Source organism: Talpa europaea (assembly GCF_964194135.1).
Source record: "Talpa europaea genome assembly, chromosome: 1".
NCBI lineage: Eukaryota > Metazoa > Chordata > Mammalia > Eulipotyphla > Talpidae > Talpa > Talpa europaea.
This window is the reverse complement of record NC_140073.1, coordinates 31,991,487-32,010,463: the sequence shown is the minus strand read 5'-3', so window position 1 is coordinate 32,010,463 and position 18,977 is coordinate 31,991,487. Positions and strand designations below refer to the sequence as shown.

The 18,977-nt window shown below is 44.3% G+C and overlaps 1 protein-coding gene across 1 annotated transcript; it reads left to right on the top strand.

The window, feature by feature from the left end:
• Positions 1-1,540: 1,540 nt before the first annotated feature.
• On the top strand, positions 1,541-2,497 carry LOC311172742 (olfactory receptor 10Z1-like; the record flags this gene model as incomplete). The annotated part of the gene is made up of 1 exon (XM_084236271.1): positions 1,541-2,497. One exon carries the CDS (start codon positions 1,541-1,543, stop codon positions 2,495-2,497), a length of 957 nt encoding a protein of 318 aa, XP_084092397.1.
• Between the last annotated feature and the right edge of the window lie 16,480 nt (positions 2,498-18,977).

Below are 18,977 nucleotides of genomic sequence, written 5' to 3'. Positions count from 1 at the left end.
GTAACAGCTGCATCATCCAAATTTTTAACTCATTGAGTTTTCCATGGAAGTATAATTGACATATAACATGACATTAGTTCCAGTTGTACAACACGATGCTTCAGTATTCTTGTATACTGTGAAATGATTGCCATAAAATGTCCAATAACATCTGTCAGCAAAACAGTTACAAAGATTTTTTGTAATGAGAACATTTAAGATCTCTCAAGTTTAAAATATACAATACTGCAGTATTAATAACTGCAATCACCATGCTGCACATTATTTGCACAAGATTTATTTCCTTTATAACTTGAAGTTGATAACATCTGACTCTATCACCCATTTTCCCCACCTCTTGTTCTCTGTATCTTTGAACTTCATTCTTTTTAGATTCCACAAGTAAGATCATACAGTGATTGTCCTTCTCTGTCTGACTTAGCTCACACAGTATAATGCTTCATGTTCATGAATTTTGTTGTAGATGGCAGGATTTCCTGCTTTTTTAGGGCTGAAAGTAGTGCATTGTGTGTTTGTGTGTATATATTTGATCCATTCATCCTTTGATGGACACTGAGGTTGTTCCTTTTTGGCTATTGTAAACAATGCTACAATAAATATGCAGTTGCACATATATTTCTAGTAGTTTTCCTTTTTTTGATCAATACCCAGAAATGGAAATGCAAGATCTGTGGTAGTTAATTTTTTGAAGATTTATTTATTTATGCATATAAGAGCAGGGGTGCAGGCCAGAGGTGTGGTGGTGGTGGGGGTTGTGTGTTTGAGAGGATTCACTGGAGACAGAGTGGGGAACAGAACAGACAGATCTACTGAAAAACACTGCTGTGGGTGCAGCTAGACAGGAGCAGGTGAGACTGGAGAGGTGTGCTGCACCATGTGGTTCAGCTCTCTGGCTGAGGATGGAACTCACGCTGCAGTGGCTGTGGAGAGAGACTTAACTCCTTGTGCCAACAGGGAGACTCTGAGGTAGTTATTTTTTAAATGTTTTGTGAAAGTTCCTCTCTGACCTTCCTAAGTTTTTTAAGTGTTATTATCATTATAAATTATTTTAAAATGATTAGCTCTTTGCATGCATTCAATCAATAGTTTATTAAGCACTATTGCATGTCAAGTTACAATTAGAGCACTAAAAATAACATTTTAAAATGTGAAATATCAAATTTCATACAGTGGGTGAAATCAGACCAATTTTATTCCTATTTCCCTCTTATAAACAGGTCCTAATTGGAAGAGAGACCAAAAAAAAAAAAAAAAAGAGCACTTTGGGTGTAAAAAACAAGAAGGTATTTAGTCCCACTCAATAGGTCTTTACAAAAACTCTCATACTAGAATCAGTCTCATTACTATCATGTCTGAACTTGACTTCAGTCAGGTGCCTTTAGTGTCCCTTTCTCAGGTTCCTCCATGAAGGTTGTCTTAAGCTTGTCCAGGTGCATGGATACTGACAGATGATTCCAGAACAAATGGATCTTCATGCAATCTCAAAGTCTTAACCTCACAAACCTCTGCACCTCTGAGAGAACATTGCTCACAGCAGAAGATGAGCAATCACACCTCAGTCAGCACATTCCTTCTGTGGGGGTTTTCCAGTTTCCCAGACCTGCAAGTCCTCCTGTTTGTGGTCATTTTATTCTCCCATATAATCATCCTGGTTGCCAATGTGTCCATCATGGTGGCCATCAAGCTCAGCCACAATCTTCACACACCCATGTACTTTTTCCTCTGTGGCCTGTCCTTTTCAGAGACATGCACCACCATGGTAATCATCCCCCGCGAGCTGGTGGACCTACTGTCAGACAGCAAGACCATTTCTCTTCCTGAGTGCGCCACGCAGATGTTTTTCTTCTTTAGCTTGGGCGCTAACAACTGCTTCACCATGGCGGCCATGTCCTATGACCGTTACACTGCCATTCACAGCCCACTGCACTACACCACCCGGATGACGCCCAGGATCTGCTGCCGGCTCATGGTGGCCTCTTGGATGGTCGGGTTCCTGGTTTCTATTTGCATCATCATCACTGTATTCAACTTGTCTTTCTGTGGCTCCAATATCATCCAGCACTTCTTCTGTGATATTGCTCCTGTGATCTCCCTTGCTTGTGATTATAATTTCTATCATGAAATGACTATTTTTGTATTCACTTCCTTTGTGTTAGTAGGTAGCTTTATTTTAATTATGATTTCCTATGTGTTCATTGGGTTTGTCGTCATGAAGATGTCTTCTGCAAAGGGGAGATATAAGGCCTTCTCCACTTGCTCTTCCCACCTCACTGTAGTGTCCATACACTATGGATTTGCTGGATTTGTGTATTTGAGGCCTAAAGACAGTAGCTCATTCCGTGAAGATATGCTGATGGCTGTGACATACACGGTAGTGACACCTTTGCTTAACCCCATTGTGTATAGTCTTAGGAACAAAGAAATGCGGACTGCCCTAAGGAAGGTATTGGACAAAGCAAATACTTTTATCACTCAGACAGTTAATAAAAGAAACTAATAATTGAAAATGTATGGCACATTTATAGATAGCATTGGAGAAAACTTCCAATGAAATTTTTACTTTATTTACAAAACAAGATATTTTCTAATTGCCTGTGCTGGCCTTAGTCTCACAATCTTTCTGACTACAAACCTGCTGCAGTTTTGAAACATTTTAAAATGTTGTCACACAGATATACATACACAGCATGCACATACCCACACATGTGAACACATGTGCACAAATGTATGTTGCAAATATATTGAAATGTTTTGGAACACTTTGTTTTCATAATTTTGATTGCCTTTGGGGAAAGAAGAAAATTATCCACAAAAGGAAGAGAACAAAGAATGAAAAGCAGTGACAGGTTAATAGAGAGAAAAGTGTAGATGAGAGAGAGAACTTATTTACTTGTTTAGAAGAGAAGGTACAAAAACAATTTTAGAATTGAAATAAATTTCAAAGAATTTTGAAAAAACACTTCGTTCAACTGTTTCAAAGAAATATGTAAACTAGGGTGTAATGGATGATTGCCTGAAAAAATAAATTTACAAATGTGACTACAAAGAAATAAACATTTTCAACATGTCATACTCCAGGAATGATATATAAATTCTCTCTGAGAGCTATTCTTCCCATCCCTTCAACAAAGAGGTAGGGTGGATGGTGGCATAATTACCTTACTGAAGTCCTTGGAAACAAATAACTCAAATGTTATGTAAGTCCAGTTAAGGCAACAAAGACATGTAGTGTGTTATTTATGAAATCCAATGGTGTAACGTGGTCAATATGGGATAGTTTGATTAATATAATTGTATGGGTTGTGGAGAGAGTAGATGCTGTAGTGGTGTATAGGCAGTTTGAGATCACACTGTCTAATGTTACATCCACATCGTGAGTGATTTCCCCATGTTGTCGCAGCACTCAGGGACTACGATGGAAAAGGGCCCAAGGAAAAGGGCCCAGAGGCTGGTGACAAAGCAAATGAGGAGAAGAAAATGGGTGGTCAGTAAGGGACCCTGAGGACAATAGGACAGGAGACTTTATTTTATAGCTGCATAATAGTGACTGCAATGAGCTAATAGTTTGGTAATAACGATGCAAGCAAAAGATTTAGAAACATGGTAAGGAATTAGGAGAACGTCCACATTGTGTGCTAATGCCTATAGAATAGGGGGATGAGTTAATATCAACAGTATTTAAGGAACTAAAAAGCTCAACAGCAAAAAAAAAGCAAGTAACCTGGTTAAAAATTGAGCAAAGCATCTGTATGTCTTCTTGAAGGCAACCAGGCACATGAAAAGATGTTCATCATCTCTTCTTACTAAGTAAATGTAACTCAAAACAGTAACAAGATATCACTACACGTATGAAAAAGATTATTATCCTGAGACAAGAAACAAGTCTTAGGGAAGGTGTGGACAGAATCCTGTAAACTGTTGGTGAGGATGTAAAACCGTTGGAGAGCATGCACTCACAGATATTTCCTGTCAATAATGCTCTTTTCAGTCATAAACAATATTCTAAAGAGAATGTTAGCAGCTGACCCTCAAATAGGTACTGGTCTGTTAAGGGAGATCTAGGAAAGGCTAACAGCCATGAGCCCTAAGTTATTGGTAGAAACAGCAGCCTGGATGCCTTTGGTAGTAAGCACTGGGCACTGAGCACTGAGGTTCATGTCTGTGAGCATAGAAGTCCTGGAATCCAGGGCAGGCCAACCAAAGTTATCACCGTATCTTATAGAATTTAGTATATATTCCAGAAAAGAGATTTTACAGAGACAATGGCGTACATCATGATGAATGCAGAATCTCATTAGGAGATAGTGTATTGATTGTTTTGTCTCACATTGAGAGCAGATATTGGAGACTAAACTTAATGGCACACTAGATGATAGACGGCACAGAAGGTGAAAGACTTTGAAGGCCGAGCTGATGAGAGAGGTAATTAGGAGCCATTAGTGAACATCACCAATGACAGTGAAGGAACTAAAAGTATGGATGAAAGATATGTTTGTTTCAATAGATCTTCTACAGCAAAGTTGCCTGTGAGAAAGAAATCATGGTAATCACACTGTGTGTTAGTCTCCTTTCTACTCATCCTCTTCTGATGTTCCCCAGCTGATACCTTCTGTTGACATCTGTTCCCTTGCCTACTGTAGAGCTGAGGAGACCCAAGTTTTCAGAATTATTAAAAAAAATATATTTACAGAAAGGAAAATGTCCCTGAGGAAATGCCTACATCCTAAAGTGTATTTTTAACAAGTTGAGTTGCGATCATTTCCATTGCTATTCAGAAGAGTAAGTACAAACTTAATTAAAATGTCCCTATGGCATATCTCACAATAGTGGTCTCATGCAGGAAGAAGACACTAAAATCTTCATGGTCCTGAGCACCATCCTTAAGGAATGGAGAAATTTTTCCTTTGATGTTACAGAAAAATAATAGTAGAGGGGACTCATCACAAGTATTCAATGGAAAATTGCCTTGAAACTTATTCTTGATTTATGAGATACCTAAAATCAAAGGAAGAACTGTGCAAACTCACACCTCGACTGTAAGATTGTCAATTCTTCTTCAGGCAAAATATCTCATGAACTTAAGAGACTAGAAGGTTTTCCTTCTGTAGAAGGTGAGAATTTTAGTTTTCCCTCATTCCCATAAATATTATTCCATATATTTCAGTGACCAAGTACCTGTTGAAGTTAATAACCCACTGTAAAATACTTAAGGAAATATAGGTACCAATTATCAAGGAATTAATAATGTTGGCGCTCCGACATGCCTGCCAAGCCCCTCACCTGCACACGTTTGGGAGGAATCAGAGTCCCCATCTGGGAGGGAGTCCAGCTCCCCTCAGTTTGGGAGGGAGTCTGTGAGTCTCTCTCCATTTGGGGCTCCTTTGGTGTGTCAGGCCTGGGTCAGTGGGAATTAGGAAACATTGGGTATTTTCTTTGGGTATCTGGTATTTGGAATTTCCTATTCATTCCTGGAAGTCAGGGATGTGGTGAAAATTGTGAGAGGTGTGCCATATTTGTTTCATCTGAAAGCCCCTTGGGCATTAACTGAGTTGGGGACTTCTAGCTGCCAACTCATATCTAAGAAGCAGCTCCTATCACTGTTTCCCTGCAGAGCCCAGGAACAGCTGACAGTGGGGAACAAACAGATGCTTTTCTAACACAAGAGCCAGGCAGTAAGCGCTTCTTTTCCACACTGGCTGGCTCAGGCATGAGTTCCTTTTGGCTCTCCTCTTCCAGTCTCACCCTGACAACCAGGGTCAGTTCAGGCTATTTGGCTCTAGGCAACCTAGGATAACCCTGACTCTATGGACACCAGCATATGGCTGGAAGAACTGGGTTGTCCCCATGAGAGCAGTGGGCCTGGAATGGGGCTACTACTTACCTTACTTGGTCCTCACTTTGTGCAAGCAGCTTTGTGAATCTGAACATTGTGTGTGTGTAAGGAATTCAAACAAGTATTTGGAATCAGGTCTTGGTTATTAAAAATTGGGTATTTTTCTTATTTTTATGTTTTTAGTCAGACAGCTAATTCAGTATCTACCAGTCACTCTGAAAATGGGATGTAAAGTCAGCTGAAGAGAGTGTTCTCCACTTGAAGGAGGCCTTATCTGCCTCTGAATTCGCTGGCCTCTTCGGATCACACTCGGGGACTTCTGAGATCAGGCTCAGTTGGTTTTGTCAAAATTGCTTTGGACTTTCTAGTCAGCTGTGAAGGAAACCTGCCAGTTGGTTGGAAAATTTCTAAACTTATTGGCCATTCAAAGAGGCAGAAATCTAAATTCAGGTAAAAATTGGGTAGCCTGTCATTTGGTTGGTAGAAGGAAATTTTGTGGAACCTCAGTAGAGCCCCTGAGACACTCCACAAAGTTTCTCCCTTTCCTCCTGGGAAAGGCATCAGATGAATTTGTCCTATTTGGTTGACCTAGTAAAGTAAAACTAGAAGGGAAGACTTGTCACTTGGGAAAACAGGTAAAACTTTGACACATACAGACATGTGCACATTGGTTTTCTAAAACACCTATAAACCTCTCAGTACCTGACAGGTATGTAAATTGTCAGTGGTGATTGTCGCCTTGTCATCTTGTATACCTCAGTTGTTTGATATCTACAGAAATTGTTTCTGAAGAAAATAGGGGCAGGAGGGGCGGAGCAACATGGCGGCGAGGAGACGCTGCGAGTAAGATCTCCCATTAAAAAAGTTAATAGGGAGGAAAAGCGGCAGGTCCCAGTGAGAACTGGGACACGGAAGATAAACGGGTGACTCCAGCAAACTGCCCGAAGAAGAAAGTTGCCATAAAAGAGGACCAGAAGGGAGGGAAGCGCAGAACCCTGCTCCCCTCCCCCGCCCACAAAGTCGGCACTCTCCGACCAACCGGCAGAGAGGAGGGAAACAACAAACCAAAACGGCCAACAAGAAAAACGGACGCAGCAAGTGGGACTGTGAGTGGAAAGGAACTATTTCAGCCACCACACCCCGTGAACGGGAGCTGTGGAGAACCCTGCAGGATCCGCCGCGGAGGTGAGCTCCAGGCGCCATTAAAGAGAGCCCCGCCCCCCAGGAGGAGACCAGCACCAGCACACAGCCCCGGCCGCCCGGTAAGCTTGCACAGAAAGCGGCGCGCTGATCCGGATCGATCGCAGCTGCCCCGTCCCCGCGCCTGCGACCTAGGCTTGCGGGGAGACCGCGGAGGCCCTCCCTGAGTGAGCAGGAACAAGGCGCCCAGGCAGGGAAGCGGGATTCAAAAGGCGCCATTCCCGCGCCACTGATCTGGGCTACAGCCCGCGTCCTGGAACTGAGGGCTTTGGAACTGAGACCCGGGGCACAAAATTAGGGGCGTGGGTTCCCCACGACAGTGGGGCACAAGACAGACACAGCACCCCAAAGCCGTTGAGGTGTCCCCTACCATCCCCGCTCTGCTCCCTGTCCCACGGGGTGGAAAATCAGCTCCCCAAGGGCTCTAGGAGAGATCTCTGGCGCCACCTAGCGACTTGACCCCAGCACAGGCTACTGAAGGAGCTAGTGGCCAGCTGGGGAGTTAGCCCACACCGGGCCCCTTCCGAACAAGTAGTCTGAGCCCACAGGGAGAGCAAGCACACACAGCCGGGGCAGACCAGGTGCGCAGAAGAGTGTGCCTGAGACCAGACGCGCAGGGAGTGTGTCCCACATCACCATTTTAGAACAGGGACATTTCTTCAGTAAAGACTACCTGAAGAAGGCTTCCTCAGGAGCCAGAGGTGAGCGGGGGAAGTTCGCCCATGCCAGACCCCCTCTGGCCTGCAGTCCAAGCCCAGAGGAGGAGCAGTAACCCACCGCTGGGGCAGACCAAGTGCACAGGGGAGTGTGTCCCCACATCGGCATTTTAGAACAGGGGCCTTTCTCCAGTAAAGACTGCTTGAAACTGACAGATGACTCCTGGAGGAACCAGAGGGGAGCAGAGAAGCCCACCCAAGATGCCGGCCAGTCCCAACAACACACTGTCCCAACGCATACGGCAAATTAGAAAACAGACAGTAGGGAGGAGAAGAACCACACGCAACCTAGCAACTCTCCAGAGAAAAAGCACACCACAAAAAGAAAACCAGCCCCCAGATTGCAACGACAATAACTTGGAAGAATTTCTGAGCCTTCCAGAAAGAGAATTTAAAATTGCCGTGATTAAAAAACTGACAGAAGTCATAAAGGAAAACAATGATAAGGGAAAAATAATCAACGATCAGAAGAATGCAATTGAGTCCCTAGAGAGGGAAAACAATGGACAGAAGAAAGAAATTGAGTCCCTAAAGAGGGAAGTAAAAGAAATGCAGGAGATCAAAGAATTAATGGAAGAACTAAAGAATTCTGGGGAAAGCAATGAAAGCAGAATAGATGAAATGGAAGAACGAATAAGTAATCTTGAAGACACAGAAATAAAAAGAACCAAAACAGAAAAGGAAAGAGAAGTACGAAGGAAAAAGAACGAGGAAAGACTTCGGGAACTATCTGACTCCATGAGGAAAGGAAATATAAGAGTTATAGGAATACCAGAAGGAGAGGAGAGAGATGTAGGAACAGAGAAAATATTCAAAGAGATAATTGAAGAGAACTTCCCAAATGTGAAGAAGGAGCTGAAAATTGATATACAAGAAGCAAGAAGAACACCAAACTTCCACGACGAAAGAAAAAATACAGCAAGACACATAATAGTAAAGCTCCCAAGAATCCAGGACAAGGAAAAAATAATGAAGCTGGCAAGAGGGAAGAAACAGATAACATTCAAAGGAAAACCAATCAGGCTGACATCAGACTTCTCTGAAGAAACACTACGGGCAAGGAGAGAGTGGAGGGACATAGTCAACAGACTCCAAGAAAACAGATGCCAACCAAGAATACTCTATCCCGCAAAGCTCTCCTTCCTCTTTGAAGAAAGAATATGGACCTTCCCAGACAAACAGAAACTCCGGAATTTCATTGCAACTAAACCCCCACTCCAAAAAATACTACAAGGAGTCCTAAAGCCAGAACCTCAGAGGGACGAATAACAATGAAAGAAGGCCAAAAAAAAAAAAAGTTATTAAAAGAATAAATAAATAAAATCAAAGGAAAGACAAACACAATGGCAAATACAGATGTTAACATATCAATATTAACTCTAAATGTAAATGGACTAAACTCTTCAATAAAAAGACACAGAGTTGCAGCCTGGATTAAGAAACAAAACCCAACCTTTTGCTGTCTCCAGGAAACACATTTAGCGACAAAAGATAAAAATAGGCTCAAAGTTAAAGGATGGAAAACAATCCTACAAGCAAATGGACCAAAAAAGAAAGCAGGAACAGCTATACTTATATCAGATAAAACAGATTTCAAACTCAAAAAGATAAAAAGAGACCCCAATGGTCACTACATTATGATCAAGGGGACAATACTTCAAGAAGAAATAACACTCATTAACATATACTCACCAAACGAAGGAGCACCAAAATATATCAGACAACTGTTGTCATCTCTGAAAACAGACATCAGAGAAAACACATACGTAGTGGGAGACTTCAACACACCACTATCAACAATGGATAGATCAACAAGACAAAAAATAAGTAAAGAAACCAAAGCTCTAAATAAGGACCTAGAGCAATTGGGCTTAACAGACATCTATAGAACACTAAACCCCAAAAAAACGGAGTACACATTTTTCTCAAGTGCACACGGATCATTCTCCAGGATCGATCACATACTGGGGCACAAGACAAACATCAACAGATACACCAAGATTGAAATCATATCAACCATCTTTTCTGACCATGAAGGCATCAAACTAGAAATAAACCATAAAAAGAAGGCAAGGAACTTTCCTACCTCATGGAGATTAAAAACCACACTACTGGAAGACCATTGGACTAATGAGGAGATCAAAGAAGAAATTAAAAAATTTTTTGAATTGAACGACAAGGAGGACACCAATATCCTAAATGTATGGGATGCAGCAAAAGCAGTAATAAGAGGAAAATATATAGCAATAGAAGCTCACATCAAGAAACAAGAAAGAACGCAAAGAAACAACCTAATCTCGAAGCTCAAAGATCTAGAAAAAGAACAACAAAAAAACCCCAAAACCAGTAGAAGAAAAGAAATAATAAAAACCAAAGCAGAAATAAATGAAATTGAAACTAAAAAAACAATCCAAAAGATCAATGAAACCAAGAGCTGGTTCTTTGAAAAAATCAATAAAATAGACAAACCCCTAGCCAGGCTCACAAAGGAAAAAAGGGAGAAAGCACAAATAAACAGGATCATCAATGAAAGAGGAGAAATCACAACAGACACAGCAGAAATCAAAAGAATAATCAGTAACTACTATGAACAGTTATATGGAAACAAGTTTAACAACCTAGAGGAGATGGACAAATTCCTACAACTCTACAATCACCCAAAGCTAGATAAAGAAGAAATAGAACACCTAAACAGACCAATTACAATTAGCGAAATTGAAATGGTAATCAAAAACCTCCCCAAAAACAAAAGCCCAGGACCTGATGGATTTACAAATGAATTCTACCAAACATTCAGAGACGAATTAGTGCCTATCCTTCACAAACTCTTCCAAAAAATTGAGAAGGAAGGGACAATACCAAACACGTTTTATGAAGCCAACATTACACTAATACCAAAACCGAACAAGGACAACACAAAAAAGGAAAACTACAGGCCAATCTCCTTAATGAACACTGATGCAAAAATCCTCAATAAAATTTTAGCTATCAGAATCCAACAATGTATCCATAAGATAATTCACCACGACCAAGTAGGATTCATTCCAGGGGCACAAGGATGGTTTAACATCCGAAAATCAATCAACGTTATCCAACACATCAACAAAAAGAAATATAAAAACCATATGATAATATCAATAGATGCTGAGAAAGCTGTTAACAAAGTGCAACACCCATTCATGATAAAAGCCCTTGAAATTCTTGGGATACAAGGAACATACCTCAACATCATAAAGGCCATCTATGACAAGCCAACAGCCAGTATCATTCTCAATGGTGAAAAGCTGAAAGCAATTCCATTAAGATCTGGAAGAAGACAAGGATGTCCACTCTCACCACTGCTTTTCAATATAATACTGGAAGTCCTAGCCAGGGCAATAAGACAAGAGAAAGACATCCAAGGAATCCAAATAGGAAAAGAAGAAGTCAAACTATCACTATTTGCAGACGATATGATTTTATACATAGAGAACCCCAAAAACTCCACAGAAAAGCTAATTCAACTCATCAATCAGTTCAGTAAAGTGGCAGGATACAAAATCAACACGCAAAAGTCAGTAGCCTTCCTATACACAAACAATAAATCTGAAGAAGAAGAAATCAAAAAAAACCATCCCTTTTGTTATTGAAACAAAAAAAATCAAATATTTGGGAATAAATCTAACAAAAGAGGTAAAGGACCTATACAAAGAAAATTATAAAACACTATTAAAAGAAATAGAAGAAGACAGAAAGAAATGGAGAGACATCCCCTGCTCATGGATTGGAAGAATAAACATTATTAAAATGGCCATCCTTCCAAAAGCAATATACAGATTCAATGCTATTCCAATCAAAATTTCAATGTCATTCTTCAAAGAAATAGAACAATTATTGATGAAATTCATATGGAATCACAAAAAACCCCGAATAGCCAAAGCTCTCCTGAAAAAAAAAGAAGGGAATGGAGGCATCACGCTCCCAGACTTCAAACTATACTACAAAGCCATAATCATCAAAACTGCATGGTATTGGAACAAGAACAGACATACAGACCAATGGAATCGAATAGAAAATCCAGAAATAAACCCACAGATTTATGGTCAACTAATCTTTGACAAAGGAGCAAAGAATATGCATTGGAGCAAAGAAAGTTTGTTCAATAAATGGTGCTGGGAAAACTGGGTCGCTACATGCAAAAGAATTAAGCTTGACCACTACCTCACACCATACACAAAAATCAACTCAAAATGGATTAAAGAACTAGACATAAGACCTGAAACCATAAAATATATAGAAGGAAATATAGGCAAAACACTACGTGATTTGCACATCAAAGACATCTTTACAGACACATCACCCAAAGCAGTGATAGTGAAAGCAAAGATAAACAGCTGGGACTACATCAAATTAAAGAGCTTTTGCACAGCAAAAGAGACAATAACAAAAACAAAGAGAAACCCCACCGACTGGGAGAACATTTTTGCACCCAACACTAATGATAAAGGACTGATCACAAAAATCTGCAAAGAGCTGATGAGACTCAACAACAACAAAGAAAATAATCCAGTCAAAAAATGGGCAGAAGAGCTAAAAAGAAACTTCTCTGAAGAGGAAATGCAAATGGCCAACAGGCATAAGAAAAAATGTTCAACATCACTTGTCATCAGGGAAATGCAAATCAAAACTACCATGAGATACCATCTTACACCAGTGAGAATGGCACATATTAAAAAAACTAGCAACAATAAATGTTGGCAAGGTTGTGGAGAAAAAGGAACTCTTCTGCACTGTTGGTGGGAGTGCAAACTGGTCCAACCACTGTGGAAAGCTGTGTGGAGATTTCTGGACCTACTAAACATAGAGCTTCCATATGATCCAGCAATCCCACTCCTAGGTATTTACCCAAAGGACACAGAAACATCAATTCCAAAGAACACCTGCACCCCTATGTTTATAGCAGCACTGTTTACAATAGCTAAGCTTTGGAAACAACCCAAATGCCCAAAAATAGATGACTGGATCAAGAAGATGTGGTACATATATACCATGGAATATTACTCAGCATTCAAAAAAGATAAACACATGCAATTTGCAGCAACATGGATGGCGCTGGAAGGGATCATGCTCAGCGAAATAAGCCAAAAAGAAAAAGAAAATACCGGATGGTCTCACTCATAGCAGGAATCTAGAAAACTTAAATAAGGGACCAGGAAAATGAATATAAGAAAGTGAAAATCAAAATCAACAAAAAACTATGAACCAGAGACACTTTTAGGGGGGCGAGGGTGGGAGGAGAGGGATTGGGGTCAGAATGGGGGGGCTGCAATTGTATGGGGAATATAACAATAAAATTTATTAAAAAAAAATCTTTTTGTGTTTATTGTTGCCATCATTAACTGAAGAATAATTTAGTGAGTGTCCACTGTGTGTTTTGAATCTATAAGCACTGCAAAGATAATAGTTCAAAAACACTGTTCCCATCCCAAGGTTTTTATAGTTTAGTACACAGAGAAATAAGAAAACAGGAAATTGAAATGCAAAAAGAGAGACACAATGAAGGAGGTAGGTACAGACTGTTGTGGCGATTTCCTGGGTATGCAAGGAAGACTCTCAATAAGAAGCACCAGGGCTATGAATTTCCACAATTGGATGCAAAAGCAAAAACAACCTTCATGCCACTACCTGGGCAAGGCACTATGAACACTGTGCATCTTTCCTTCATGCTGCATTTGATTCATTTTAATTTAGTTGAACTCATCCTGAAGGTAGAGTCTGTTGCCCTACTTTTTCCTCCATTTGATAATAAGAACATAATCATTCCCTCACATTATTAAAAGTTGGTTGAAGCATTATCAAAAAAAAAAAAAAAAAGAAAAGAAAATAGGGGCAAAAGGCCTCAACATATTCCTATTGATGGAACTTTTGATGGGTTAAAAAAAAAAAATTATCCCGCAAAGGACTGAATAGACTGTTGGAGAGACAAGTGATCTTTACAAAGGTTTGACATAATATTGGGAATTCTGAGGCATCGCTGCTGTCCTGGGGGGGTTGGTTCCTTCCCTCCATCCTCGCTGCCCTCACAAGACAACCTGTTTGTCACGTCATTTATTTACAGCCTCAAAAAGCTCTTCAATGACTCCCACTGTCCGCGCTCAGGCTAAAGTCCAAGCCTCGAGACAAGCTTACGAGAGTCTTGCCATCCGCTCCTGCTGTCTCAGGCCCGCCGCGCCTGTCTGACAACCTCCTTCTCTCCCGCTTCCCCACGCACCTGACCAGTCAGTGTCAAAGTTCATTCCACAGCAGCCCTGCCCGACGCCCCCTCGGCCAGGAGCTTGTCAGGTGTCCCTTCCAGGGAAGGCTGTGGCGTCTCAAGCTCCCTGTCACAATTCTTGTGGGTCTGTTGAGGTTCCCTGTGCCCCCGATTTCTCCTGAGGGTGCTCTGAGCTGTGGGCTCAGCTCAGCCGGTGTCCCGTCTAGCTGACAGCGGGAGCTCGGCAGCAACAGGTGAAGGGGTCGTGCCCACCTCTAGAGGGGATACTTTTCTTTGTAGAGATAAGGAAACGGAGGCTCAGGTATTAAAGGAAAAAACTATCCTCCCGCCCCCGGGCCTGCCTGAGCGTAGACCCTTCCATTTTGGCGGAGCTGGTGGTCTCAGGGCTCCAGCCGGTAGGCTCCTCTGTCTCCTTATTCAATGCAGGCAGGAGGGCACACCTGGCATCTTGGGGGTGAGGGGGAAGTGCTGGGGCAGCCCCACCCGCCTCTCTCTCAGCTGTCAGAGGCCTCACCTCGATGCCCGAATGACGCTGCCAGGCGGGCGCTCATCCCTCGGGGGCAGTGAGGAGAGGGTGCTGTTGTCGCACCCCCAAGGCGGGGCTCCGGCCACCGGGAGGGCGCAGGTGTCAGGGAGTCTGTGCAGCCTCTATCCGGCCAGCTCCAGCGGGACCCGGGGGTGGTGGACACAGCTGCAGGGCGACTCCTGGGTGGAGCGCGGTGCGTTTTTACCTTGTTCCATGGAGTCCTCCGCTCAGAGCACAGCAGTGATCAGAACTTCCCGCGCCTGTGGGTCTCCTGGGCGCCCCCTCACACTGCGGGTTCTGACCCAGTGGGCTGCACAGGAGTGAACCCAGACCTCTGTGCTGCTCCGTGCCCACAACGCAACCTGCCAGCGCCTGGCGGTTTTCCACGTCCAGCCCTCCCTCCCCTGGGTCCTCCCGGCCGGTGCCCCTCACTCTGCCATCGGCCGCCCACAGGAGATGCTCCTCTCTCGCCTCCCTCTGGGCTCCCCTCTGCCCAGATGGAAGCGCAGAGGGTGCTGCAGGGCCAGGTTCCTGCCCCCACCCCTGCCCGCCCGCTCCCCCCTTAACCCCCCACCCCCCCACCCCACAGGCCCAGGCCCAGGCCAGGACTTCACTCCAAGTCTTACCAGAGTCTGGATGGGAGAGAACGCGACTCACGGAGACACCCACCTGATGGTCCTGCTGCATCGTGACAGTGTGGAAATTCAAAGTGAGATAGAGGTAAATCGCCCACGTGTCCTCCAAAGATGGTGATGATGTAAAAATTGTAAGATGAGTGGGGAAGGCTCACCTGTCCTTACCTCTAGGGTGGAAATGTTGGTGAGGATGTCCATTTTGTGGGGCCTGTGTGCAATTCCATTTCAACATTACCCAAATGGGTTGAGACTAGAACATCTGTTGCCATCAACGCTACCTTGAAAGTCACCGTGTCAGAAACAATAAAGGTCATGGATAGACACGACAACAGCCATCTGCTATGTGTCAGTGGCTTCCTTTCATTGACAGTTGACAAAATTCATTTAAAGGGTACCTTTTTAGCCAAAAATAAAATCCCCTTTTTAAAAAATGGGAGTTAAATATTGTTGGCATTCTTTGGTTCCTTGAATGCCTCTTGCTATTCCCAGTTTTTTTTTTTCTTCCTTTTCCTTGAGCCTTAGCTCCCTTTTCATTTATAAAACTTCTGACCTTGTATGGTTTACAAGTTTACCCAGAAATAAAACCACTGTTGCACTACCACAAAAGAATCAATATAAATTTCGATACCACCATCTTTCCTGTCAATGATGGAACCTCTGCTGAAATAATCAGGTTTTCATTTCAAGGATGAGACAGAAAATGAACGTTTCTGTTTGGCAGGACACTAGATTTATATCTATCAGTGACAAGTTGATTTGGAGTACAGGATTTTCATTCTATTGTGTTCTTTATTTCTTTTTGCAAAGGCAGTGAACTAATCACAGGAAGGTTTTATCCGTTATTTCAAATTTTGTTTTATGGAATGTCATGGCTCCATTCAAAATTTTGTCTTTTTCTTCCCATAGTTATGCACAACCTTCAGGCCTCTGCTACTTGTTTCTTTTGTAAAATTTTTATTTATTTAAGCATACAAGACTGGCCTGGGGTCGGCCTGCAGGTCAACCTCCTCAGTCAACAGGCTGGGCTGGGGTCAGCCTGCAGGTCGACCTCCTCAGCCCCCAGGCTGGGCTGGTGCAGGCCTGCAGATCGAGCTCCTCAACCCAAAGACTTTACTGGGGCTGGCCTGCAGGTCGACCTCATCAGCCCCTAAGCTGGGCTGGGACCGGCCTGCAGGTCCTATTCCTCAGCGCTCAGGCTGACTTGGGCCGGCTTGCAAATCTACCTCTTCAGCCCCCAGGCTGGGCTGTGTCCCGGCCTGCAGGACAACCTCTTCAGCCCCCAGGCTGCGCTGGGGCCGGCCTGCAGGTTGAAATCCTCAGCCCCTAGGCTGTGCTGGGGCCGGCCTGCAGGTCGATCTCATCAGTCCCCAGGATTGGCTCGGGCTGGCATATAGGTGGTCATCCTCAGCCCGCAGGCTGTGCTGGACCCCACCTGCAGATGGTCCGCCTCAGCCCCCAGGCTTTGCTGGGTCGCCCGCAGGAGGACCTCCTCAGCCACCAAGCTGGGCTGGGTCCGGCCTGCAGGTCAACCTCCTCAGTCCACACGCTGGGCTGGGGCCAGCCTGTAGGTCTACCTCCACAGCCCCCAGGCTGGCCTACCTCCTCAGCCCACAGGCTGGGCTGGGGCCGGCATACACGTGGTCATTCTCAGCCCCCAAAATGTTCTGGGGCCGGCCTGCAGTTCAAACTCCTCATTCCACAGGCTGAGCTGGGGCTGGCCTGCAGGTCTACTTCCTTAGCCCCCAGGCTGTGTTGGGGCCGGCCTGCAGGTCGACCTCCTCAGCCTCGGAGCTGGGCTGGAGCAGGCCTACAGGTGGTCCCCCTCAGCCCTGAGGCTGTGTTGTGTCCAGCCTACAGGTCCACATCCTCAGCCCCCAGACTGGGCTGGAGCCAGCCTGCAGGTCTATCTCCTCAGCCCACAGGCTTTGCTGGGGCCGTCCTTCAGGTCGACCTCCTCAGCCCCCATGTTGGTCTAGGGCCCGCCTACAGGTCTACCTCCTCAGCCCCCAGGTTGAGCTGGGGCTGGCCTGCATGTCAACCTCCTCAGCCCCCAGGCTGGGCCAGCTGGCCTATAGGACCACCTCCTCAGCTGCCAGGCTGGGCTGGTTCCAACATGCAGGTCAAGTTCCTCAGCCCAAGGCTTTCCTGGGGCCGGCCTAATGGTCAACCTCCTCAGTCCACAAGCTGGGCTAGGGCTGGCATGCAGATCGACCTCCTCAGCCCCCAGAATGGGCTCAGCCGCCCTGCAGGTCGACCTCCTCAGCCCCCAGGCTGGGTTGGAGCCGGCCTGCAGGTGACCTCAGCCCCAAGGCTGTGCTGGTTGGGGCCTCTAGGATGACCACCTCAGCCCCCAGGCTTGGCTTGGGCCTGCCTGCAGGTCGACCTCCTCAGTCCACAGGCTGGGATGGGGATGGCCTGCAGGTCGACCTCCTCAGCCCCCAAGGCTAGGCTCGGCCGTCCTGAATGTGGACCACCTCAGCCCCCGGGTTGAGCTGGGCCAGCTTGCTGGTCAATCTCCTCAGGACCCACGCTGGGCTGGGGCCAGCCTGCAGGTCCACCTCATCAGCCCCCTGGCTGAGCTTGGGCTGACCTGCAAGTCGAACACCTCAGTCCACAGGCTGTGCTAGGGCTGGCCTGCAGGTCTACCTCCTCAACCCTCAGTCTGGGCTGGGGCAGGCCTGTAGGTGGTCTTCCTCACCCCCAGCATATGCTGGGTCCGGCCTGCAGGACAAACTCCTCAGCCCCCAGGCTGGGCTAGGGCTGGCCTGCAGGTCTACCTCCTCTGTCCACAGGCTGAGTTGGGGCAGGCCTTCAGTTCGACATTCTCAGCCCCAGGCTGTTCGTGTTCCAGACTGCAAGTCGACCTCCTAAGCCCCCAGGTTGGTCTGAGGCCGTCCTGCATGTGGTTCCCCTCAGTCCACAGGATGGTCTGGGGCTGGCCTGCAGGTCGACTTCCTCAGCCCCTAGGCTATGCTTTGTGTGGCCTGCGGTCAACCTCCTCTTAATTAGCTTTGGTTGGCTGGTTCTAAAACTAAAAAGGACTTGTGTGCATTTTGGAAAAGTTGATCATTGGAATAAAATACAATAAGAAAAAGTGAATTGTGATTTTTTTCATCAAACAATAAATACTTCTAGGGTCTCCTTGGTGCACGGGGGTTAATGTCTCAGCACTATGAAGCTATTGCCAGCCACCGTAGCCTGAGTTTGAGCCCCTGCTGGGGAGTTGACCGACAAGGTGGAATAGACCTCTCCAAATCATTTTTTAAAAGATAATTTCATGAGTTATCTTACTTTCTTCCTCATAATTTCCAATATTTTAAATTGTGAACTCTAACACCTGTGTGTAAGTGCAGAGACTATACACACGAAAATTTAAAATTACAAAATGAACTTCCATTTACTGGGTGAAGAAATCTAAGACCATATTTTCTCATAATCTTCCTCCCCGACTAAGCACGAATATGTGGCTGTCATCATAATTATTTCCCTTGCCCTTCCAGACAATTCATCAGCTGAGTGTGTATCACTAAATGCATACATAACACATGATTTCAATTTTGTCTGATATTTTAAATTTAAATCAATCCTAAGTTCATTTTCTATCTGGAATAACACTATTTCTTCAATTTTATATCTTTCCTCCTTCCTTTAACATCATAAGTATTTTTCAAGTCATTGAAAACTAGTCAGAATGATTATACCTAATTGCTACATTGATTGTCATCTATTTGACTGTTTCCTGGGGTTTTGATTTAGGTTGTTTCCAGTATTATTAGTATAAACAAGTGCTGGTTAGCATTTTTACGAATATAGA